General features: G+C 39.1%; 2 protein-coding genes across 2 annotated transcripts; both read right to left on the bottom strand.

The window, feature by feature from the left end:
• Positions 1 to 36: 36 nt before the first annotated feature.
• On the bottom strand, positions 37 to 18743 carry ephx1 (epoxide hydrolase 1, microsomal (xenobiotic)). Its single transcript, XM_074685764.1, has 9 exons — positions 18464 to 18743; positions 15272 to 15459; positions 12045 to 12225; positions 11746 to 11964; positions 9737 to 9866; positions 9413 to 9627; positions 8981 to 9089; positions 6670 to 6792; positions 37 to 4454 (listed from the first exon to the last, which is right to left on the bottom strand). Exons 2-9 carry the CDS (start codon positions 15452 to 15454, stop codon positions 4250 to 4252), a joined length of 1365 nt encoding a protein of 454 aa, XP_074541865.1. The 5' UTR covers positions 15455 to 15459; positions 18464 to 18743; the 3' UTR covers positions 37 to 4249.
• Positions 18744 to 21122: 2379 nt separating this feature from the next.
• On the bottom strand, positions 21123 to 23788 carry srp9 (signal recognition particle 9). The gene is made up of 3 exons (XM_074685285.1): positions 23602 to 23788; positions 23393 to 23461; positions 21123 to 21736 (listed from the first exon to the last, which is right to left on the bottom strand). Exons 1-3 carry the CDS (start codon positions 23671 to 23673, stop codon positions 21617 to 21619), a joined length of 261 nt encoding a protein of 86 aa, XP_074541386.1. The 5' UTR covers positions 23674 to 23788; the 3' UTR covers positions 21123 to 21616.
• Positions 23789 to 24610: the final 822 nt, after the last annotated feature.

The following is a 24610-nucleotide window of genomic DNA, read 5'->3' as shown; positions in this document are numbered from 1 at the left end:
CTTCTTTTGTCTGATGAGGATAAAAAAATCCATAACTAGTTAATATTTTTATTTATTTAATGAGTAAAAGAAGAAAAAAACAGGGTGTAGTCACAGAATTGTATCTCAAAAGAAAGTACAGTGATAAAACAGAAGCTGCTCTCTTGTCAGACTTGATGCAAAAAAACAAGCCTTAAAAATCACCTCAGTGGAAGAAAATGTCAGCTGAACTCTTTTCTTAACACATCTTCACACATAATTCTTTTAATTGCTTGCAGAAAATAATGAAAAAAGAATCAAAGTCTCTTGCTTGTTGCTCACCAACTGTTTCTTCATCACAAAAAGAACATTTAACACAATGTAAAAAAAAAGGAAGAATTAAAAGCTGACCAGTACTTTTTTAGTAAATCCAAATTGTGTTTCTATGCAGCATTGTTAACCCTCTATGGTACACATACTGATGCCAGTTAGAAAAAAATGTTCAGTTTTTTTGTTTTAAAACAAATCAAATAATCATTAGCCAAAGAAATTTTGAAAAAAAAAAATTATGGATATTTTTTGGGGGTTGTTGCCTTGAGGCAACACTGTACCATAATGGTCGGTAATAAAAGAAGAGAGTTAGTTATTTATATTTTAACATGTTTAAAAAAAAACAAAAAACACATGGATTATACACAATGACCTCAACAGTTAACAATACCTGCCTTAAAAAGTGTAAAAACTTTTTTTTAAATAATATATATTTTTGTAAGATTTCAACATGTATGTTGCCTGAAGGCAACACTGTTCGACTGGAGAATGTCCCATTGAAATGAATGGATCAAGGAGTCTGAGTATGTTTTATCTAACTTAACATGAACTATTTAGTGAAAGACTTCACTTCTGTGGATTACAGGAGACAGACGTTTCATTGTGGAAAAAATGTGTGGAGGATATGAGCCTGTGCTCTGTGAAGAAGGCTCACAAAGTTCACTCTGGGAGACCAGAGCCTACAGTTAAAGCCTTAACATTAACATTAAATTTATTGAGGTGAAAACTGAAGAGGTCCAAAGAAAAATTAATAACCAGTTTGTTTTTGAACAGTTTTGAACCCCAAATTCAGTAACAAAAATGTTTTCATGGTGAATCTGTGATGGTACAGTGTTGCCTCAGGGCAACGTTTGCATTTTTACATGTTTCCTTCAATTAATCAGCAAACTAAATCAAACCATTAGAGATTAAGCTTTACTTGTCTATTAATATGAACTTTTTTTTTCTAGACAGAGAGGCCCTATACAAAAATGATTGGACAGTTTTGAGGAAATAATTGGCCGAGTTGGTCCCTGCAAGAAAGTCTGCAAAAAGGGAATCTGTATGACCTCCAGAGGGTCACATGACAAATTCAAACACTGTTATTGGTTCCTCAAGGTTTTTTTTACTTATTTATTTTTTTTAATGGATTTTATGACAACCTGGATGAGTTGTGTGAGTGTAAAAGGTCAAAAATGGGCATGTTGCCTAGAGGCAACAAGGTACCATAGAGGGTTAAGATAAAATGAAAAATAAAAGAATCTTAAATGTTGCCTTCACAGGCTTTTGCATGATGACTCCTAGCTATGAGTATTTCCAACAGCTAAATAATTGTGTCTATAATAAAGACAGAAAAATTGCATTCAGCCAGGATCAGTTCTGTGATCATGTCACTGTCATCTCCTAACAAGAGCATTCACCCCAACCCATTTGAACAACACGGTCAATCTAAGACATTCATCATTCTGTCATTTCTGTGACATGAAATGTTATTTAGAAATGAACAGAGTATCTCTTCAGGCTGTACATGATTGGCATTTCAACACACATTGTAGAGTTTAATAATCATTGCACACCCTTTGAATCATAACTAATAATAATTATAACTGTAGGGTGTGTACGAGAAGCTTTTATACTGTATGATGTCTAGTTTTGCAAAAGATGCCAAGCTTCCTGTTGAGCACTCAGGCACTTTCAATGAAATCTTTACTTTAAAAAAGACATTTTGCTGTATGATTTCACATCAATTACAAAATGTGTCGATGGTTTTACAGTTTGTCAGAAATTGGGAAAAGAGAGCTTTATGGATTCGAAGAGGTGGAAGTTTCACTTGCTCTTTAAAAAAGAACAAACAGCCCAAGAAAAGGAAGGAAAGCTCCAGGTGCTCTTTTGTTTAGCTGTTTAAAGGCACAGTTATGTGTTTGATAACAAACTTTTAGGTATCATTCAGGGTGATTTTCATGCAGTCTTTACTTTTCAAACGTCCAAACTGCCAAACTGGGTTAAGGGCATGCGCGTGTGAGATATATACCTATGCTGGCCCCAATGACGCCATCTGCTGGAGGTTTTACGTTCAGACACCATCTGCAGACAGCTGCAATGCACAGTAATGCTGTTGTGCGTCACAGAAGGATGGTTCCTGGTTTAAAGAGAGGGCCTTAAGGGTATCAATCCAACACTTCCTTCATGCAACTTACATGTGAAATCAAAGGGAAAAAAGTTCAGCATAATGCTCTGACAGGGCTGTATAACACTCCTGCTCTGTAGCGGTTTTAAAGAGTTAACAAAGATTATGGGACGCTGTTTTTGGCAGGGTGCCCAGTGACATCATTGGAGTCAGTTTTTGGTGCTGATGATCTCACTTTAGATTGTGAAACATGAACAGGCAAATGTGTAAAAGTGGTTTCAAGACAATTTCAGGATCACTTATAAAGCCCTCACAGGGCCTTTTAAGTAAGTCGTAAAAGAAAAAACACACTCCAAGGTTAGAAGAAAACCATAGCATGGTTGTTTGATTCAGAGGAATGTCTGGCCCCCTTGTCAAGGCTGTGAAAACAACATCTCCCCGTCTGCAGCTAGTTCTCAAAATGCTCACCTCTAAAAACTTCAAGAAGATTTATCAACTTTATAAAGAGTGGTAGGACAAAGGGGGAACAAATACTAGAGATGTAAGAAATTTCAGCAATGTCACCACCATTCATTTTCTTCTTGCTTCCTTGTATAACTGGAACTCTTGTGGAATTTTTGTGAAAGTTTTGAGCATTTGTAGTGAAGATGAACTGTGGGATTTGAGCTTTTCCTCACATGTTTTTTTTTTCTTTGATCAAGTAACAAGTACTTTCTGGCTGCATTCATCCGCTCACTGACTGGAATAATTTGGAATTTTAAAACTAGAGCCTCAATGTGTTGTTGATTCCCCCTCATGGGGCCAGTTGTTCAAAGGTAATCCAATTGGATGTTGGTTATCTGATCTGATTAAATTGTTAAAAAGAGTAAAAAGGACTTCAAAATCAGATTAGATCAAGTAATCCAATCCTAGTTTAAATACGGTTCAAATCTTCAGTTAGTGTTGTTCAGAACTTTTCAGTAGGATTTGGATCACTTTGGTCCAAAAAAACAGGATTATCTCGATCCCATCAGGGTGCAGGATTTCAAGGTTGATTTCAGGAAGAAAATGTAGTAAAATTTTAAATTAGTTAAATAAAACAACATTTGTAGAATTGACTGTTGATACTTTTATTTGTATTTTGCACTTGACTTGTCTAACGGTTACAGGGATAAAGTAAATAAAGTTAACTTAGGCTACCAATGAAGACTTTCAGTGCAGTAAAGTAAAACCAAAGAGAAACTGAAAGAGCAGAAACACAGATACTCCTGGCAGAGGAACAAATCAAGCTGAGTAAACTGCAGCAAACCAGAGAAAAACTTCAGATTCACCTTCTTAAAGCAGACGTTGTCAAAATATCCACTTTGCATTTTTTTTAATGTATATTTGTTATTCATTTGATGTGGCTCAGATGAAGGGTCATAAAAGAAATTAGAAATAAAAGTTGATGTTTATGTTTTTTTTTTTTGTTTTTTTTTATTCTCAATAAAAAAACACCCACAATGACACCAGTCGGCTCTTTTACCTGTTTTTCTTCAGAGAGCTGGTAGCCTACATTATGATATGCTGTCCCATTTAGAGTACTGGTAATCCAGAATTGGTAATCTCGAAAACTGTGTATCAGGACAATCCAATCCAACGTTGCTTTGAACAAACGGTATAAAACTGAGACAGATTACCTGGTCCTGGATATTAAGAAATGGGATTTCCAAAATTCTTTGAGTCTTTGAATACTTTGAACAACTGGTGCATAGAGATTAAGTGCTTACTTCTCGGTCAAGAATTACAAAGCTGTAATTTACTCTTTTTCCTTCATCACCTGCTTCTTTATACCTTCATACATGACTTTATTCACCCTGACATGATGTTCCACTGTTACTTCTTCTTCTCCACTTTTTTAATGAAGTTCTGGATGTCCTCAGCCATCAGCTGAGGCTCCTCCATGGCAGCAAAGTGGCCACCACGGGTCATGTACGTGTAGGTCACAAGTTTCCAGTACTTCTGTTTGACCCAGAGCTTGGGAGTGTGCATCAGTTCATTGGGGAAGCAGGCAAAGCCGGTGGGGACGTACACTGGTATCCTGAAAAAAGAAGTAAGTGTGTTAACTGCAGACAGTGTGAGCCTATCACAGTAGATCACTGTACTCATTGCTGTGAAAATGTGTTTCTTTCACTTCCTGATTCTTTATATTTCTTTCTTAAATCATTAACAAATTTTAGTACTAGACAAAGAAAACCAGAGTAATGAAGTTTTTAAATGACTCATGTTTCATTTATTGAGGGGGAAAATATCCAAAGCTACCTCGCCTCACAGGTGAGGTCAAAATAATTAGCTGTCCTGATGCTAATAGTCATTTGTGTCGCCTTTCTGCTGGACACCAGCGTGCAGTTATTTGTTGTAGTTTGTAGCACGCCTCTGACACGTCTCCTGAGGAATCCCAGCCCACTCCTCTTTGGTAAATATTCCAAGCTCCTCCAGATTTGATGCTCTTCTAGCACAGACCCTGGTCTTCAGTTCAGCCCCCTTACAGATTTTCAATGGGGTTTGAGTCAGGGCTTTGTGCAGGCCAGTCACTAAGGTCCACTTTGGTTTTCTGGAGCTAGTTTTCACCAGGAGCTACGTATGTTTTTTCTCGTTAGTATGTTGGAAGACAAAGACACGTAGGGATGGCTATCGATAAGATTTGATCAAAACTGCTCTGCTAATAGATTTGATTCTTTATCGATTGCCTTTCAATTCCTCCTGTGGATTTTCTCTGTAAAAAAGCAGCTTTACAGGTTTTCTAGGTCAACAGCATTAAAATGAGTTTAAAAGTGAATAAATATGTAATTGGTCACTGGATCTGGATATTTCTGGGCATAAAATTACAGAAATAAGTAAAAAATGCAGATCATGTGACACTGATGTACTGTTTTATAATATGCTACTGACTCAAACAGGCCATCCGGCGTCTCAAAGTAGCTATAGCATCACTCTGAGTTGTTTGGAACCTTGCCATAGTTATGCAACTTTTCTTTCATCTGCCTGCAAGTGTTTTGACATTTGAAAGTTGAAATTTTATTCTGAAGCCAAAGTTATACTGAAGTATGCTAGCCGCTAGCATTTCAATGCACTTGGTTCCACCACAGCACTTAGGAATAGGAATCTCCTGTGAGAGGGTAGTGTTCAGCAAAACTTCAAACTAAAAGACCTGAAGAGTTTTCTTGAGAAACATTATCTTACTGCCAAGCTAAGATAGTTCTGGCAGAGTAGTCTATGTAAGGTCTGGCAGCTCCGGCATAATGTAAAGAACTTATAAGAAAATTGTTTAGCGCAAAGGCTAATGATATCAATGGACTGAAACATTTCTTACCCATTCTTAACAGCAACCGGTTTTCAATTCTCATCTCAAAAGACACAACCTGGTTTTTCCTTTTTTTCCTTCTTTCTTCATGATTCAACCTTCAACCTTGAGGACATTCTCAGGTCCAGACTGAACAGTGAAGCATCCCCATAGCTTGATTCTTCCACCATCGTGTTCCACTGAAGGGATGGCATTCTTTGGATTATATTTGTCCCTCCAATCTTTCTCTAAACATAAGCAACGTCTCTACAGCTCTCCAGATCTCTAGTTTGGTCTCATCTGACCAAAGTACACTGGCTGCTTCTACTCTGCAGAATCCACCTCCAGATCATCCTTAGCATCCTTCTTGGCTGGCTTGAAGGTCTCCATCTCTCTCTTTGGTAGAAGTGGTGTTTTTTTGGCCTGCACCCCTAACAGAACACCTCACTCTACTTCTTGACACTTGGAGAAAAAGCTATGAAAACTCTGTATATCCTTCACCTGTTTTTTAAGCATCAAAATTGTTTTTAAAGTCAATCCAATGTGATTTCTGTTGATGTCCTCCAGTTTGAACTGGACAGATTGATTATCAGCTGTGAGCATTACAAAGTTAGAGCACATGATTAAAGCACAACAGTGGTTTGTGCTTTGGCTCAATAAAAAGGTCATTTCTTAAGGGGGCACATGATTCTGACCCTGGTAGTTTTTTGTATTTTCTGAAATAATCTTGCTCCTGTGTGCAACGTGATATTTTGTAAGCGTCAAAAAAGGTCCCATGAGGTTCGCCCTTGAGCGGGTGGTCCGGGTTTGAGTCCAGCCTGTGGCCTGTTAACCTCATGTCGCTCCCCACTCTCACCCCCTTCGACTCTATCCACTTTCCTCATCTCTTATCATTGAAGGCATGAGAAGCCCAAAAATTTCTTTAGAAAAAAGTGAACACCCCGACACAGAAATGTTTAGTTCAGTCACTTACTTCCCGTGAGGCTGGTCCAGGCCTTGGCTGAAGTTTTCTTTGTAAAACCTCATGGAGGAGATGATGCAGCCAGACGTCCAATAGATCATCACATTAGTAAGAAGATCATCCAGTGTGAACTTTCTGAAAGGCACCACACACACACACACACACACACACACACACACACACACACACACACACACACACACACACACACACACACACACACACACACACACACACACACACACACACACACACACACACACACACACACACTTAACTGATATTTTGATCCAAAACGGGGTGTCCGGACATCCTTGAAGTCTTAAAACGTCTTAAATTCATTGAAAATTTTATATGCTGGTCTTAAATACTTTACCCAAAGGTCTTACATTTTGGGGGGCAGGACAAGTACAAGTTTTTTGTATATAATTTTGTATATTTTTTTATATTTTACATTCACATTTTGTATATGTTATATTTATTAACAGAGGCAAGCTCATATCTGTCTGCCCAGATCTTGGATCTTCAGATCTTCAGCTTCAAAGAAAAAAAAAAACATGTCAGTTTGGTTCCTGTAATGAAAAAAAAAACACCTCTGTAGTTTTCTTTGTTTAGGAATACAAGTTTCATTTTTTACTTTTCACTTTATTCTCTGTGATATAAACAATCTGCATGCTAGCAAGCCAGTCTGGGACTGTGGGTAAGTGCATATTTAATGAGGGTTGTCTGGATAATGTGAGTTTGGATTGCAATGCAGCAGAATCCCCTGATCATCGCCTATATTTATAGCATTTTCAGCCCTTAATTTCATTCAAGATGGCATTAAAAAGTCTTAAAAAGTCTTAAATTTGACTTGCTGAAACCTGCAGATACCCTGAAAAAAGGAGTCTTAACAGTCTACATCTACATTTATTATGTTTTCCCAAATTATGTTGCATTTCCTCATTCCTGGGTACTCACTCATCTTTTTCTGCAGTCTCAGCAAGTTCATAACCTTATCAGCTTTAAACAACACCCCTTCCCAGTCTTTACTGATCAGTGGACTTCAAATGCAAATAAGACTGACATCAGTTTGACGGCAAATCATCTTTGAATCATCAGCCTGAACTCTGGATTGCTTCACTAAGGGGTAAAGAAAATGATGTGCTGACAGCAGCGTTGCAAGTCTGGGGACTTTCTGTTGATGAAAACGTCTGTAATTGACTAAGGGCTAATTAGCCTTTAGCTCGGACTGTATCACCTTCCTGTTTATCTTTCTTCTGCCCTTCTGTCCTTTTTCTGTCTGACAGTTAGGCTCCAGTGTTCACCATCACAACAGAATGAGTCATAGAAATCGTTTTCAGGAGAGAAAAACACAGATCTCTGTGTTTTATCTCTTCTCTCTACTAAACTTCGCCAGCTGGTGTGGTGTTGACATAGAAACTTAAACGTACTGTAAATCAATACAATCCTGGTCGGCCTGACCTGGAAGTTAAGAAGTAGCAGTTTAAAATAACCTGTAACCAGCAACATTGGCACTGATAATCTCATTTTTAAGTGTGGATTATGATCAGACATATATCTAGAAGGGAGACTTTTTCAAGAACACTTTTAAACTCCTCACAGCCTCTTTAAATAAAATTAAGAAAATTAAATTAAAAGCAGACAATCACTCTTTCTTTTCCTTTTTCAAGAGTGTTTGCTCTTAAACTCTTTTATGATAACTGTTTTCTAAAGAAGGAACACTCTTTCCTGGTGAGTATCACCCTGTTAGCATCCTCTCTGGGCAGCTTTTGACTGTCTTTATTTAAGGCCAGTTATGACTCAGACAGGGGCAGAACCTGACCGTAGCTCACTGGATGAAATAACGTTTACACTTCAGGCGAGATGGGTGGCACCCCCAATGGATCACCTGACAGCTGAGACTAATTAGGCCAAACCTGAGGTTTCTTACACCTGTGTTGAACTAAAGTTGAGCAGACTTGTGATTTCTGCTTCTCTGGTATAGAAAAGTATTGTATCAAACACTCAGCAATATTCATCAGTCAATGCTTCTAAATCAAATAAATCTGAGTTTTGTCTGATGATGCTTTGTGTTTTTTATAAACTAGACAGTTATCAATAGCTAATGTTTCCGAAAAGCATTTTTATTATCTATCAAGCATATATGTATTCCAACTTGTGTATGGCCTTTGCTGTATATGTCTTAGTGTCAAAAATCAACTCCTTCATTGATTCTCTGAGCGTATACACCCAGACTGAAGTAGCTACTAACCAATCAAGTCTGGAGAAACTCATCATTGTTGTTCATGTTGTTAAGAATGAAGGGACCTGTTTAGCTTACCTGGTGAGACCACCATCCTCCAGTTTCCTGAAGTCATGGCTCGTCCACGTGGAGAACTTCTCCAGGATGTAGGCAGCCAGACCCACTGGAGAGTCATTCAGTCCTCGGCCTACAGCAGAGTTTAAAATCAGAAATGACTGTATACCTGGTTTGGTTTATGTTGGTGACTGTCACACACACAAACAGATATACAGATATCTTCTGCTATGGGAGCTGAAAACTGAGCTATTTAAGACCAGTAAGGTGATAGATGTAGTGCAAACAAGCACATTGAGCCAAATCTCAAGTCCATTGGATAACCTTTCCTGTCCTTACAGCCGGTAACTAACAGAGTGAGTGATCACTGAGATCGTCCTACTAATGGTGAGTTACCTACAAGCCTGAGCACAAATTGTGTTTAGGACAAATGTTGAGGCAGCTGCAGGTCCTCACCGACAGTATCAGGCTTGGTCGCCTGAATGTGCATATAGCCTGACTCTTTCACAGACTCCACCACCAGTTTCTCCATGCAGGGGAAGATCCGCTGAACATCCAGGTCAGTGAAGCCAAACAGCTTGGGGAAGTGCCGACCAAGCATGAGAGATAAAGCCATGAGCAACCCAGGCTTGGAGGGTGGGGCGAAGTTCACATGGAGGCCTTTGACTAATCTGGAAAAAAGGGAGAAATAACCCAGAGTGATCTCTTAAAACACAGCTTTTTTGAGGTATAACAAACAGGGTTAGCCTCAACAAAGGGACATGATTGTTTTAGTCTTACTTGGGCTCAAGCTGAGCCATATTGGTGGTGATCAGCCAACCCCAGTCTCCCCCATGAGCATAGAACTGCTGGAAGCCCAGTCGCTTCATTAATTTGTGGAAAATGTGTGCTACACAAACCGAATCCAAACCTGTTGACACAAGACATGCATGTTACTGTGTTGGTGTTACTTGGAAAAAAGTTGAATGTTCAAAATGACTGAATTTTGCAGGGCCCCTTTCTTAGTAATTGTATAGTCGATCTGTGTGTTTACACACTGATAAGGTAACTCACGAAGAATGTTTATCAGCTGCATGTAACACTATAAACACCAAAACCAGCCACCCTGTTACGAACACCTGTTCAACTGCTTGTTACTCGTATCTCTCATCAGCCAATCACATAGTGGCAACTCAGTGCATTTAGTCATGTGGACCTGCCGAAGTTTAATGTGTGCATCAGGATGGAGAAGAAAGGTGGTTTAGGTGGTCTAAACATGGCATGGTTATTGGTCTGACTATTTGATAAACTGAGAATCCTCTGGGGCCAGTTCAAAGAATTTAATCTGGATCAACATGATCCAGATTTGGAAATCCCATTTCTTGCTATCCAGGATCAGGTAATCTGTCTCAGTTTTATGCCGTTTTTTCAAAGCAACATTGGATTGGATCACCTGATCCAGATGCACAGTTTTCCAGATAATTTTCTTTTATGACCCGCCATCCGAGCCACAACAAATGAATAACAAATATAAACACAAAGTGGATATTTTGAAAACGTCCAAAATGTAAAAAAAAAAAAAAAAGGCTAAAAGTCCAATAGTTAGCAAAATAAAAAAAATGTTCAGGGTTCTTCTTCAACATTTTTTAGCTCTGCTTTTAGAAGGTGGATGAAGTTTTTCTCTGGTTTGCTGCAGTTTGCTCAGCTTGATTTGTTCCTCTGCCAGGAGTATCTGTGCTTCTGCTCTTTCAGTTTCTCTTTGTTTTTACTTTACTGCACTGAAAGGCTTCATTGGTAGCCTAAGTTAACTTTATCTACTTTATCACTGTAATGGTTGAACAAACAAGTCAAGTTCAAAATAGAAATCTAAGAATGGAAACTTAATTGTAAAAGTGTCGTTTAATTTGACCAACTTTGAAGTTTTACTACATCTTCTTCCTGAAATCCTACTCTCTAATACTGCTGAAAAGTTCTGAACAACACAAATTGAAAATTTGATCCAGATTAACACTAGGACTGGATTATGTGATCTAATCTAATTTTTAAATCTGTCTCTCCCTTTTGAACAACCCATTTTCAGGATCTAATCAAATCTGAAAATCAAAATCTGATTGGATTATCTTTGAACAACTGGCCCCTGGGGATTTCTATGCACAACCATCTCTATTGTTTACAGAGAATGGAACAAACATAGAAAATATCCAGTGATAAAGTTGCAAAGGGCCATAAAACTTCCATGGAAAACTTTACTTGGAGAGCTTTACTTGGGGGGGGGGGTTGGAGCCAAGATGTTTTTTAACCCTTTTAACAAATTCCACAAAAAAAAGTTTTCTACAGTACTTTGTTTAAGAATTTTTTTTTTAATCACATTTGATAAATTGGGCAATTTTGGCAACTTTTTCAGTTAAGTTTTTATTAAATATGCATTATTTCAATGCAGAAAGTATTCTTTTTTGTAAAAAATAATAATAGTAAAAGAGTAGCGGTATCTCATTAGTTAATGATCTGATGAGTCTAGGTTTCTGCTGCTACATTCACATGGAAGGCTCAGAACTACATCACTCCATTACATTGTTACATCCTTTTTAATGTGCTTCAGTTACAACCACTCTCAAACTAATGCATATTTCCTCTGCCATAGCAGAGTAAGTAATTTGAGAGTGGATTTATGTGTCTATTTAAGGTTCATTTTGAGAGACAGAACCAGTGACTTTAATTGGTCTAACTAACTTAGCAATGATGTTGACAAGGGATGTTTGGTTTTACTGAGCTGAAGCACCATCTAGGAAAGGAGACTACAACAGACTCACCTTTCTTGTGTGATGCTTCTGAATAACCATAGCCTGGTATAGAGGGACACACCACCTCAAACACCAGGTCATTTGGGTCAGCTGGGCCTGTCAGAAGAGGGATCAACCCATAAAACTCGTAGAAGGAGCCGGGCCAACCGTGAACCATTATCAGAGGAAGCACAGTCTTCCCCTCAGGTACCTTCTTCGGTTTCACGTGCAGGTAATGGATATCAAGGCCTGGATGAAAGTTTAAAGAGTGAGAACTGGTTAAAAAGTAGCTTAGCTTTTTTTAAGAATACATCGGCATGCAGTTTCACCTTCAATGTTGGTTTTGAAGTGTGGGTATTGGTTGATTTTATCAACTTGTTTCCTCCAGTCAAAGTCGTTCCTCCAGTAAGAGATCACCTTCTGCAGGTACTGGGAGTTGAAGCCAAAATTAAACTGGCTGTCCTCCAGTGAAGGAACGGGGCGAGTCTGGTCGATCCTCCTGTAGAGGTCCTGATGACAACACAGAGAAGATGTGTAAGTAGTAGAGACAGAACTGCGAGGGTCAGCCCAGTAGAAGTAAGATGATGAGGTTTTGTAGCACGACTTTCTCACTACTATAGTGCGTGGACAGAATTTGAGAAAGACAGTTAAGGAAATGTCAGACAAGGCTGACAAGTTGGAGGCCAAAACAACAGAAAACATCTCTCTACATGCCTTTCTTAGAATTCTGTCTGGGCATTTCAAACTGTGTAAAGTCAAAGTTATTCACAAAGCTCCTTAAAGACTCAGAGAGCTCTGCACACAGTATTGGGAGTAAGAAGAGAACTTTTAAGAAGCTTAAGAGTCTCTCAAGCAGAGAAGAAAATGGCAGAAAAAACACTGAACAACAGTGCATTTCGAAAAAGATTGTGGTGTATTTCATCAAAGATGCACTCGCAGTTCCGTTCCCACAAAGATGACATACTACTGGTCCAGCATCCTACTGGTGTCAAAAGCCCTTTTCTCACAGATCAGTTTCACCTGAGACCTCTGATAATTTGTAATAACTGCGGAGGATGTTTGCCTTTTTAATCCCATGCAAACTGACAATGTCTGTAAATGGTAAAGTAAAAATTCCAGAGTAAATCACCGACCATATTTTGAGACACACATAGGTCATCAGATAAATATTTTTTTAAGACTGTCTCTGCAGCTTTTTCTGATCATTTTCCATTACAAAAATAATCAAAGCAGCATTGAGCATTCTAAGTGAAGGTTTTACAGAACTTTTGAAAGAAATAAAATGGAAGGAGACTCCCTAAGTCATTGATAAACGGGTCATAAATTATCTCATTTATGAACGTAAATATATCAATGTAAAAATCTTATACCTCTAGATTAATGTCACTCACAGGTAGGGATGGGTACCTTTCACATTTGAAACGATATGGTACCGATACCCGATGCCTGGCAATCGGTACTGGTACTCAACAGTACCAATTTTTGGTACTTTTTGTGTTGATGTGGTAAAAAAATATCAATTAATTCAAGAATAAAATATATGGGTTTTTTTTTCAATTTTTATACATATTTACTCTTCAATATATAACTTTGCAATGCTGTGTCCATGTCCAGCATGGAAAACCGCCTATTCTTCCACTCCCTCACAGTCACAAGGATGCATTTCGGTACCTAGACATGGTACCATTTGATTTTATGTGAATCGGTACCCAGTACTTTTGACAGAATTTGGTCGGTACCTCTAAAAGTACCTAACTCGGTACCAGTGGCAATTGCTCTAAGACTGCAAGGGAAGCTCAGCTTCCCCCAAAATGTCCCAGGAAAAAGTGGTGATATGTACTGCTGTGTGTACATTTCATTGACAAAATATGCGCCAGAATTCCTTCATCTTTTGTGGGGGGGTCTATGAGGCAGTGGGCTGGCCTGGATGCTGGGCTTCCGCATGATGTTTGGATGATCTGTCTGAGGTCGAATCCCTTTTTGATTGACAGTAAAATGAGCCAGTCAGTGATCTTGAAGTATAACCCTCTACTGGAGCACCTTCTCAGTTGTTCTGGACTGATCCGGACGCTTTATCGATCCCCAGCGAGTTTACTTTTCTTAAAAACGACGAGCGTTTAGAGAACAGTGGTCAATTCCCAGGCAAAAAAAAAACCACCTGGTTGGTACGACAAGGTCACAGATCATTTTCTTTAAAAGGAACGGAGGGTAGAATTTACATTTAATAAAATTAACACATTTACGATGTAGGCTGGAAAAAAATGAGCTTCCCCTCCTTGACTGACCAGCAGCCCATACTGCTCAGTACCCATCCCCACTCACAGGATATTAGTCTGACACAATCATTATAACAACAAATAAAAAAGCATACAGTCAAAGATTTAGACAGATCCATAATATAAGAGGTCTAAAAACACAGAGCCTGAAATGCGATTTTGAGTTTCTCTCTAGGTGCATCAGTATGGCACTAAGGCGCTACCGAGACACCGTGTTATTCCCAACCTGCAGCAAGATCAACCTTCTGCAAAAGCGCATGATCAAATTATTGTTAAAAATCTAACAGGGGTGCACTTAATTCAGAATTAATTCTGAAATTACCAGAGGTCTCCACATAATACAAATACCAAAATACCAAGGTGCAGATAGTACTCTAGTGGTGGAGTTTTCATTGCATTAAAGAAGCATGAGGAGCACACAGCCATTAAGTGGTGTTTATCTACCACAAAGATGGATTCTGATAAGGCTCTATGATTTCTGAGTTCACAGATCCGTGGCATCGGCCAACAAAAATACGATTTACTGTTAAACACAGAATATCGCAGAAGTCACCATAATGTGACTGAAATGCTGTCATTGGAAATGGAAAGTTTGTCTGGGGAAATATTTCCAGGGACTGCTCATTTATGGCTTCACCCATGCATCTCCCATGGCAACTACTCACAAACCCTCATCATCCCCTCATGAACCAAACAACATGTCAAAGCAGTCACCCTAAACACACTAAACCACTATTCGCATTTGGCTAAGTATTATGTGGGAACCACTAGAAGTTTTAGAATAACCCCCTAACGTAAGGTTTTGGTGTGGTAACAGAATTCTAAAAAAATAAAAATAAAAAAAAGGATTTTAAGAAGATGAAAAAGAAACAAACTAGATTTCATAGGGCAATTTTATACTCTGGGGGTCATACAAGCACTGCTATTGAAAAGTTAGTTTTTGAAATACTTGACTTTTGTGGTCTAATATTTTAATTTACCCTCTTATTGTAAAGATACTGAGGTGGTTTTGTGTTGCATTAAAGACCTTGGCCTCTAGTAGGCATCAAGCATTCAGCCATCTGATCCTCACTCCTCACACACCACTAAAAGCGATCACGCATGTGAAAGACCTTGGAGGATTTGTGGACAAAATAAAAGTGGGAGTACTAGACTCAAAGGAGGATCTCTAAGAATGAATTTCAATTGAGTTATTTGTAACTTGCTGATAAAAAAACAGACTCAACTGTGGGTCAGAAAGTCATTCCTATGTAGCATCAAAAAACCAGGGAGGAACAAACCTCAATCTCTTCATCACTTGTGCTGATCTTAAAAGGCCTGATGGAGACGTCCTCCCCACCCTCAGGTGGGGCTCCAGGCCCCCACCAGCCATCCTCTGTCTTCAGCACTTGTGTCCTGCTCCTCTGAACCAGGTAGAAGATCACTCCTCCGATCACCACAGCAAGCAGCACCTCTGTGAACATGGTGCCTGGAGTTGGGGAGGACAGTGGGAGATGAATGTCCAGAGAAGAGGAAACAAGGAAAGGATGTCATATTGAAACAATTTACAATAGCTATTGTACACAGTTAACACATGATATAAACTTTCAGCTATGAAACAGAATCACATGTTTCTTTTGTCCCTTTTGTCCAAAATGGCTTTCAACACAAGTAAGAATTAAGACTTGAGGGGAAACCTTAGTTTGTGTGACAAAGAGCTTCTAGTTTTGTTTTTTTTTGCCACAGGTGCTGCCATCTAGTGCCAGAAAAAGTTTAAAATCTAAAATAATGTAGCCACAGCTAACCAAAAATAAAAATAAATGTCAACAATATCATTTAACCTTCAACAGCATTCAAAGATCTGTCCTAAACATTGATCAAGAGCTGGGTCCGAGACCTTCTGACTCATTCCACCCCTGAGGACAAAGAGGAGAAGGCTTAAGCTGCGTTTCCACCAAGCAGACCAGTTCGGTTCGTCTCGGTATGGCGCGCTTTTTGCGGCGTTTCCACTGACTTATCCCGGGACAGATCCCTAAAAACCGAAACGAGCCAACCAACTTTTTTGGGACCCTTTCGTATGGGTGCCAGACTGAACCGATCCGCTCTCGGTAGGTGGAGCAACACACTGCAGACTGTTGATTGGTCAAAAGAATCGTCACTTACACCGACAGCGGCTGCATTTCTCCTGGCGGCACACAGTCTTCTCTGAAACAAAGCTTGATTGCACTTTGTATCAAAGAGCTACATGACAATCACAGAGAGGACGAAATGCAGCATGTCTTCCATCTGTGCTCCTTGTTTACTGTGTTGCATTTTTCTTCTTTGTTGGATTTAATAGCGGGTTAAGCTGCTACAGCGTCGCCCTATTGTTTAACAGCTGTTGCTTCCGACATCCGACTTACACGCCACCTACCACAAGAGGACACAGTTTGCTGTGGAAACGCAAACAAGATAACGCTTAACTGTACCAAACCGTCCCGAACTGCTTGGTGGAAACGCACCAGGCGTCTCACACACGCAGAGCTTAGTGGGCCAGAAGAAGTGTAGACCTGGATGAGGGACCCCAAGAAGGCAGGAGCTGTTTTTGTCAATGTTTTGTAAGCCAGAAGAAGAGCTTTGAATTTGATTGGAGCTGCCACTGGAAGCCAGTGAAGAGAGATTAACGGCAAGGCAATGTGCTGTTTTGGGCTGGTTATAGACCAGATGTGCTGCTGCATTCTGGGTAATCTATAGAGGTTTAGGGAGGCCTGCTGGGAAAGAGTTGCAGTGAAATCACAAGGGCCTAAACCAGAAGCTGTGTGGCCAGTTGTGTCAGGTAGGGTCTGATCCTCCTGATGTTACAGAGCGCTGTCCACAAGATCGAGCAATTGAGGCCACATGAACCTTAAAGGTCAGCTGGTCATCAATCATGACACCCAGATTTCTGCCAGAGTTTGTGGCACAAGTTGATTTGAATCAAGCAGGACACTGATCTGTGGTTGAACCAAGGGACAAGCAGGAAGGACAATGAGCTCAGTTTGGACAGATTTAACTGAAGGTGGTGTTCCTTCATCCATGAGAAGCTATAAGCCAGACACGCTGATAGCCAAGCTGAGACAGCTGTGCCGTCAGGTGGAAAAGACCGGAAAAGCTGAGTGTCATCAGCATAGTAGTGGTAGGAGAAGTGGATCACTGCCAAACACAGTGCGAAATCAGGCCTGTAGCAGGTGTATGCGTTTCAAGGAACATGTTTTTGAAGTTCAACTAACTCAGCATTTTTTTTCAGAGATTTGGAGCTGGGTAGGTTTTAGCGTGCTTTAGGGGTGGTTGACTTTTGACAGTAATATTTGATATGTTTCTGCCAACTTTTTTGTCTAAGCACATAACAGATTCATCTGTTTTTAATTTTCGATGGGGTGTACCCCAAGGATCGTTTTTTATACAGGGAGGCTTTTCTGAAAGTTTTAACCTTGGCTAGTTTTCTACTGTCTTATTACTCTCATCTATTTTACTGCTACTGTTTTTATCTACTTTGTTTTCAGTTTATTACATTTTGTTATGAGCCATGGCGTGACTTTGTTAAGAAATGTACTAAAAATAAAGTTTATTATACAATCATTTTTACCACCTGAGTGTCATTACTTGTTCTCTCATCCATTTATTTTGATGAGTTGATCTAATTTGTTTTACTTTTCCCTGGAAATAAAATAATGTAAGTGTTCTGCTTGTTGAATCTTATGAATAGTTGGATTCATTCAACAAATATCAAGCATGATTTGGAACTGTGACCATGTCAATTTTTTTAATTTTGCATTGGACACAAAAGTAGTTATAATGTCAGTCAGTGGCTTCCAATGAAGTGATCGGTCATGAGTTTGTTGGAAAAATGTGGGGCCAGTCAAACAAAAGTGTCACTGTTACTGTTGTGGCAGGGTGACGGGATTAGGTAAAGACCTGGCCCCTCAGTTACACAGACCTGAGACCTGCATGACATAACTTCCATTATCCATTATCCTTCCATTATCATATCAGCAATACGATTTTTATCCATAGGGATCGAAGTTCAAAGAGCCCCGCCAGGACTGTTAGTTAGCAGGCTAATACATTCACATAATACACCACTGTTAACAGAGTTCAATGACCTGCCAGCTGAGCGGGCCGGAGCTCTCTGGAACAAACTGAAGGTTCCTGTGGGTTCCAGCCAGCCAGTCTCTCCCTCTAACCCACATAATGATAATCACAGAAACAAAGGTCTGCTGAACTCTGCTGTGCAAGTGCGCTGTGCAACAGGGCAACGCAATCACAGCAAAACGGAGATAAAGTGTCTCATACATCTGCGCTCCACACCTTTCTTTAACTTCTACGTTTTTGTTTCAGCAAAGGGTTTTGCCAGAACGACGCATCATAAGCTGAATACTACCCCGTCGAAAAAATTACAACTGAAGCCGTAAAACAAGGAGGTAAAAAATATATATATGATTACAAGAATCATGCACAAAAGCACCATAACTCACCAGGTCGTCGCACTTCACTTGTTCAGTTGTAGAAGAGTTGTCAGGAACCTCAGTCTGCGCAGCTCTGCAGGACACGTTAGTCCTCCCACTTCCACGGAGTCCTCCTTGAGTCCTCCCACGCTCCTGACCCACTTCACCTGTCCGCCAGTTTTACGTTACCAGCCTGGACTAAGCCTCCAGCGATAATATCAAAGGACTGATTATACAAGTAGTGTTTTGTAACTTCACGCGCCGAAACAGTTAACATGAGGACGGATGTCTGTCCAGTGAACTATTTGGATACCCCGGTGCCTGACGGGATATGTAGTATTTGGAGGGGGGAGGTTCTGTTGACGCATACTGCTGTTTTTTTTTTTTTTACTGTATAGTACATCATAGCATATATATAAAAAAATACAAACATGCACAAATAATAATAAAATAAATATTACAAACAAGAAGAGTATGACACTTCGTATCATTGTACATGGGCAGATATACAGTATTTAGAAAAGTTCTGATAATAGGGTGTCATCCCTTTCTAAGGGGTGCTAAATGAAAATTTTATATTTTCAATTGTGAATACTACTACTACTACTACTACAACAACTACTACTACCACTACTACTAATAATTTTAATAATAATAATAATAATAATAATAATAATAATTTTAATAATAATACGTTTAAAAGAAAGAGGGGGTGCATGTGGAGTAGGGCCTGTAGAATTTTTCTTTTTTACTTTTCCCTTGTTTAGTTGTTTCAAGTGGGCCCCTATTTAGCAGATCCAGGGGTTGAGGGATCAGAGAGAGTTGAAGTCAAGCCTGTGAGACAGGTAAGACCTACAATTGTTAAAAGAAGTGAGACTCAGAGAGACCTGAACAGAGACAACAGGGGCAGGGTACTTGGAGATATGCACAAGAGACAGGTAAATCCTTCACTGGAGCAACAGCAAGATTTGCTCTATGGTGCAGGAGGAAATTTTGCGCCTCAAAAAAGAAAAAAAAATTCTGAGAGACTTATTTTTGCTTGACCTCATGTGAGAAAAATTTGATGGGAACAGCTCAAGAGATTTTTCCTGTCCCCATCCACATTGATAGACATCACCTCTGAACCATCTTGCCCAGTTGTAGACAGACTCGATAATCCTTGCTCCTCTGCCTCCGGCAGAAGGGCTACGCTGCTGGCCCCAATCACCTGCCCCTCGACTTAGCTTAATTCCTGAGAGTGTTCTTAAATTTGCTGAATTTTAAAAAGACTTTCTATCCTAAATTTTTGAAGAGACTCTATCCAAATTTTGATCGTTTTTAATGTTTAACAGTTAGGCTACTTATCTGGGTTATCTCTGTGGTTAAAGCAATGGGTGGGTGGAAACCTGATGGCGTGCAATGTAAACCCACTGTCCATTGAAATATGTAGATCCCAGAGTAATTCCATTTTGATTACAATGCACCTATGCTAAATTGCAAATAAAGTATTAACCTGCAGATGAAATACAGTTTAAGAGTTATCATTTTTCATACATCTCACTTAGAAGCAGAGTGGTCTCATGGAGTGTGCTCCTTGCTGGTAAAGGGTTCTCATGGGTCACTCTAGCCCAAATGGTTTAAACAAGTCCTTAGGATCATTTTTTCAGATTACTAAATCTTATCCTGGCAACTTCGAAATGCAAAGATCGTGAGAGGATAGCTGCAGTTAATAAATGTCAATGCTTGCAGGGGTCATTCAGGCTACCCCGGGGTCTACTGTAGGTACATGAAACTGGGCTGGCGTTAAGAGGTAGACAGTCAGGCAGCTGGGCTCAAATACCCTCGGACCCTTTAGACGCAGGCCTGGTACATCCCCGCCTGTACAGGAAGTTGGTGTGGATCAAAGACAGTTGGTTTCTGGCTTGACAATTTGGTTGATTGGATCATCCTGCCAGCAAAATATGCTGGTCTAAAATATTACTTCATACCTAATTTCACTGGACCCATTGGTCCATATCAGCATAAAAAAGAAGAGATAAATAATCCTAAATAAAATCTGTAAAAAAAAAAAAAAAAAGCAAGGGAAAATTACATATGTTTTTTTTAAGTTCTAACAAAAACAGAAGAGTCTGAATCACAACTAACTGACATCACAGACCTGACATCACCCAGACTGTTGGCAAATTGAATTCTGGCTTGACAGTTATGTTGTTTTTTTTTTGTTAATCATTTCACAAATGGTTTGACTTTTGCTCAGATTTAAGCTTGACCATGGTATCAGGCTGTTTCTTTTAGTTTCTCTGCTGCTGTATTGCTTCCTTTTAGTAGTATGTGTCACCTTTAAATTAGAGCCAAAGATTTCAAACCAAAGTCTGAGGACCATGTTTCAAACTAGGTATTTTCCCCAAAATGCCACACCGTCCACCTTATCTCAACAAATGATTTTGGTTTCACACAAATTTGGTCAAATGTCAACACAAAATGAAACCAGCAGAGAGTGACTGTACAGGGGGAACTTAACATTTATTGAAACTGTAGCACAGATATTCTCAGTTAATAAAATGGCATTTGGAGGCTTCAGGTTTTCATTTGGGAAATCTTTTTCAAGAAATCAAAACAAACTTATTTTATGCGGCACTGGTCCATTAGGACATAAAAATGAGAGCAAGCTGTGCTGAAATTCACTTAAAGGTAGATGTAATTTAAAAAAAAAAAACTTCATGCCTTCTTGGCTTTTTTTGCACCCTCTTTAAAAACAAAAATAAATAAAATCCTCCTTTAAAGAAATCAAAATACCAAAGCTGCTTCCACAGCAGCAGGTGATTTGTTCTTTTGCACATTTAGTCCCACACCTCCCAACCCCCCTCAATTTCTCCTGCATTCATTTCCTGAAATTACTCAGCCACCTACTTTGCACTTCCTTTTGTTTATACCATCAGAGATATGAACAAAATGCCCAATAAAGACAGGGATAGTGGGATTTTATATCTGAGCAAGTAGCAAAAATAACAGCATCCTGAGAGAATAACATATAAACATCTCTGATGGTATCCAACCAGGGAAGGTAGCTTATCAATCTCTCCACAATCCTTTTTAATTCTGTCCATCTCTGAGACTCTGTGTCGCACTTTGATGGTACTGTGCTCCCAACAACCACTGCATCCACTGAACTCAGTCCAAGTGCTCCAGTTCTCATGGAGCCCGTCAGTCTGTCTCCATGGACCCACTGTGTGTCTCTTTGGACACCATGAGTCGCATCAATTTTCCGTGGAGCTTCTCTATCTTCTTGACATCCTGGGCCTGGTCCGTCTTGTACTGTAAACACTGGAGATTAACACAAGAGTACATAAGGTCAAACGTATCCACTGTCATCTTCAATCATGTCATCTTCCTATTTTATTTTAATTGATGGTTTGAAAGCTTCTTGTATAGAAAAATATCATTGAACAGTGAATTATTATGGATTTAAACCCATATTTTAAAAATGCTGTATTTGACCTTCTCTGCATTATTACATTCTTATTGTAACATATATATTCCTACAGGCAACAGTCCCAAAACATAAAACCTATTACTTTAAAAAATGATTCAAACCTGCACAACAGACCCAGTCTCTCCCTTGAAAAATACATTTCACATCCCTGTTTAAGGCAGTACCGTTCAAGCACAGACACATGCTGTTTTCTATTTGTACTTGGAACTGGGAAGTCGGGAGTGGGAGTGACGTCCTCTCCAAGTTCAGCGTCCCAAATGCCAAGTTGGAAAAACTTGCCATAAAAGCAGTATTTGTGTATATAAACACTGAATAATGCTATTCATACGACTGATTTAATGCGACAAACACTAGACAGAAATTCTAAAATAAAAAGAATCTAACAGGAGCTTGATTACTATTTACCCCTGAAATCGGAATTCTTTTCTAGGAACTCAGGGGTGTTGTGGGTGCTCCAACTTACAAGTTGGAAATTCTGACCTCCAGTGGCATTCCACCCGGGCGTTCCCACTTGGAGCTTAGAAATTCCGACTTCCAAGTACAAATGGAATGCAGCATTTGTCTTGTGGAGTGTGTGTCTGTGTGACATCCTTTCCAAATCCTATTAGTCTACAAACTGAAAGGCTTAAATTTGTCAGTTTGTGTTGCCTCAGAAATAAAGATACTGTGATTACAGAATGACACTTACTCAGACTTATTTTGCCAAGTTTAATGAGGGTTTATTAATTTTCCAACATATATGATCTGTATTTAGTTAGATTGTTTAATGTCTTGTTTCTTTCATCAATATCTCTCTTCATATTACCTTTTAGTTTTGCGTCTTGGTATTTTCCGGCTTTTACTTACCTCAGCTTTCACCATTGCCTTTTTAATTGTATATATTTACATTTTTAAACGTTTCACAACCTTATAACTACCTTAAAATGTTAACGTTTTTAAAGTTTTGAATTGCTTTCATAAATATCTTTCGTTTGTGTCAATTATTCTCTACTTTGAAAATCTTTCTGCTATTTTCTGTTGCTATTATTCTATTTTTAATATTGTTTTATACTGTTGAAGCACTCTGAATTGATTTTATTTGTACGAAAGGTGAACAATAGATAAAAGTTGATTAAAAGCTGAAAAGCCCGTTGCTGCTGAATTGCTGTCCGTGATAATCCGAATGACAACCGGACACAGATAAGCCGGAGTCAAAGCTGTTTTTGATCGATGATCATTATGTGAAAAGTGGCGCAGACAAACTCAATAAGGAAGTTGGTGATTGCTGTTCAGTAAATGTAGTTTTCAACTGCTCAGATGTAAACCCGTACGATCCATTTCAAAACGAGTTACTCTTTAAGGGCGACAAAAATCGTTACTTATGAACCGAGAAAAAAAAACGATTATCTGATCAGTAAATAAAAAAGTCCTCTGAAAAAAATGGTCCCAAACTCGTTTTCAGCCACACGTCTTTGCGACATCAAACAGTACATTCTCGCTTCACTTACCACCGCATTGTCAGTCACTTTGATGCAAAGATTTCCATCGCAATGTCTGTACTTAAGAACCACTCTGACCTGCAGAGAGAGAATGAAAGAAATAATTTAGCTAAATGAAAGAACATATCTGTAAGTTTCAGACACGACCAGGTTATTTGGCTCACACGCTGCGCAAGCTAACATGCTAACCAACGTTATGAACAGAAATCAGATTTCACCTTCATTGGATCTGTGAGGTACAGTTTCTCCGCTGCACGGGCGAACTCCTCCCACGTCTGGTAGAAAGGCATTATTTTTCACCGTATCACGACTTTATTTTACCAAAAAATATGTTGAATCTAACGACGGTTTGCTAACGCTGGAGCACCACATCAGCACCAGCGTGAAGACAGCCAATCGCAGCAGCTGTGTCGTGACGTCAGAAGTTTTTCCGTGTTGTGACTTCAAAATAAGAGCAGAGTTTGAATAAGAAGGAAATAAATCTGCGCTAGAGGGATTTTTTAATAGACTTAAAGACATGACTAAGACTGACAAATTATAACTGGCCAAGATCTTGTAGCAACTGGGTAAAGTTTGATGTATTTTTATTCTGATATCATTGTTCACTACACCCAAATGACTTTTACTTGAAGAACACGCAGAGCGAATCCGGTAAGACGCTCTGCTGGAAACAGGATGACATTTTTATATAGCGCCCTCTAGCGTCTGCTTGGGCCACTCGGAATCCTGTAAAATTGCCTTTCTCTCAAAATTAGCGTCAGATTAGGTGTTCTTTCACTAATTTTCGTGCTCTCATATATATATATATATAAATATATATATATATATATATATATATATATATATATATATATATATATATATATATATATATATATATATATATATATATATTACTGACATGTTTTGGAGAGACTGACCATGAGAATCAACAATCAGTTTAGATCACAGAGATATCACCTGAAAATTCTGCTAAATCTAGGCTAACTGTGCCAACTGTAGGCTATCTGTACTTTGTCATTTGCAAAAAATTAACACAGGCATTTGCAGTTTGATAAAACTGATGAGAAATTCCAGTGTGTTGTGAACAAGTAGTTTGGAGGTTTGTCCATATTGTTAGATTCCAGGGAGGGAGATGTCTCCCCTGGTCACCCCACACAATCACCCTGCCTCCTCTAAAAGATGTTACTCCATCATCATTCCTTCACGTTTAGAGTCCAGTGAGTG

Source organism: Halichoeres trimaculatus, unplaced genomic scaffold (assembly GCF_033239565.1).
Source record: "Halichoeres trimaculatus isolate MK-OKI-2021-1 unplaced genomic scaffold, fHalTri1.1 fHalTri1_scaffold_13, whole genome shotgun sequence".
NCBI classification, from domain to species: Eukaryota; Metazoa; Chordata; class Actinopteri; order Labriformes; family Labridae; genus Halichoeres; species Halichoeres trimaculatus.
The sequence above is the reverse complement of the archived record's forward strand: the minus strand, read 5'-3'. Positions and strand labels throughout refer to the sequence as shown.

What these genes read in the sequence shown, in the direction of transcription:
- ephx1 (XM_074685764.1), bottom strand. Translation starts at nt 15,454, where the DNA reads ATGTTCACAGAGGTGCTGCTTGCTGTGGTGATCGGAGGAGTGATCTTC. An exon ending in CTTCAAAACCAACATTGAAG is followed by an intron (nt 11,965 to 12,044) that starts GTGAAACTGCAT and finishes ACTTTCATCCAG; the next exon opens with GCCTTGATATCCATTACCTG. An exon ending in GAGGATGGTGGTCTCACCAG is followed by an intron (nt 6,793 to 8,980) that starts GTAAGCTAAACA and finishes GGTGCCTTTCAG; the next exon opens with AAAGTTCACACTGGATGATC.
- srp9 (XM_074685285.1), bottom strand. Translation starts at nt 23,673, where the DNA reads ATGCCTTTCTACCAGACGTGGGAGGAGTTCGCCCGTGCAGCGGAGAAA. An exon ending in ACCTCACAGATCCAATGAAG is followed by an intron (nt 23,462 to 23,601) that starts GTGAAATCTGAT and finishes CTCTCTCTGCAG; the next exon opens with GTCAGAGTGGTTCTTAAGTA. An exon ending in AAGTGACTGACAATGCGGTG is followed by an intron (nt 21,737 to 23,392) that starts GTAAGTGAAGCG and finishes GTTAATCTCCAG; the next exon opens with TGTTTACAGTACAAGACGGA.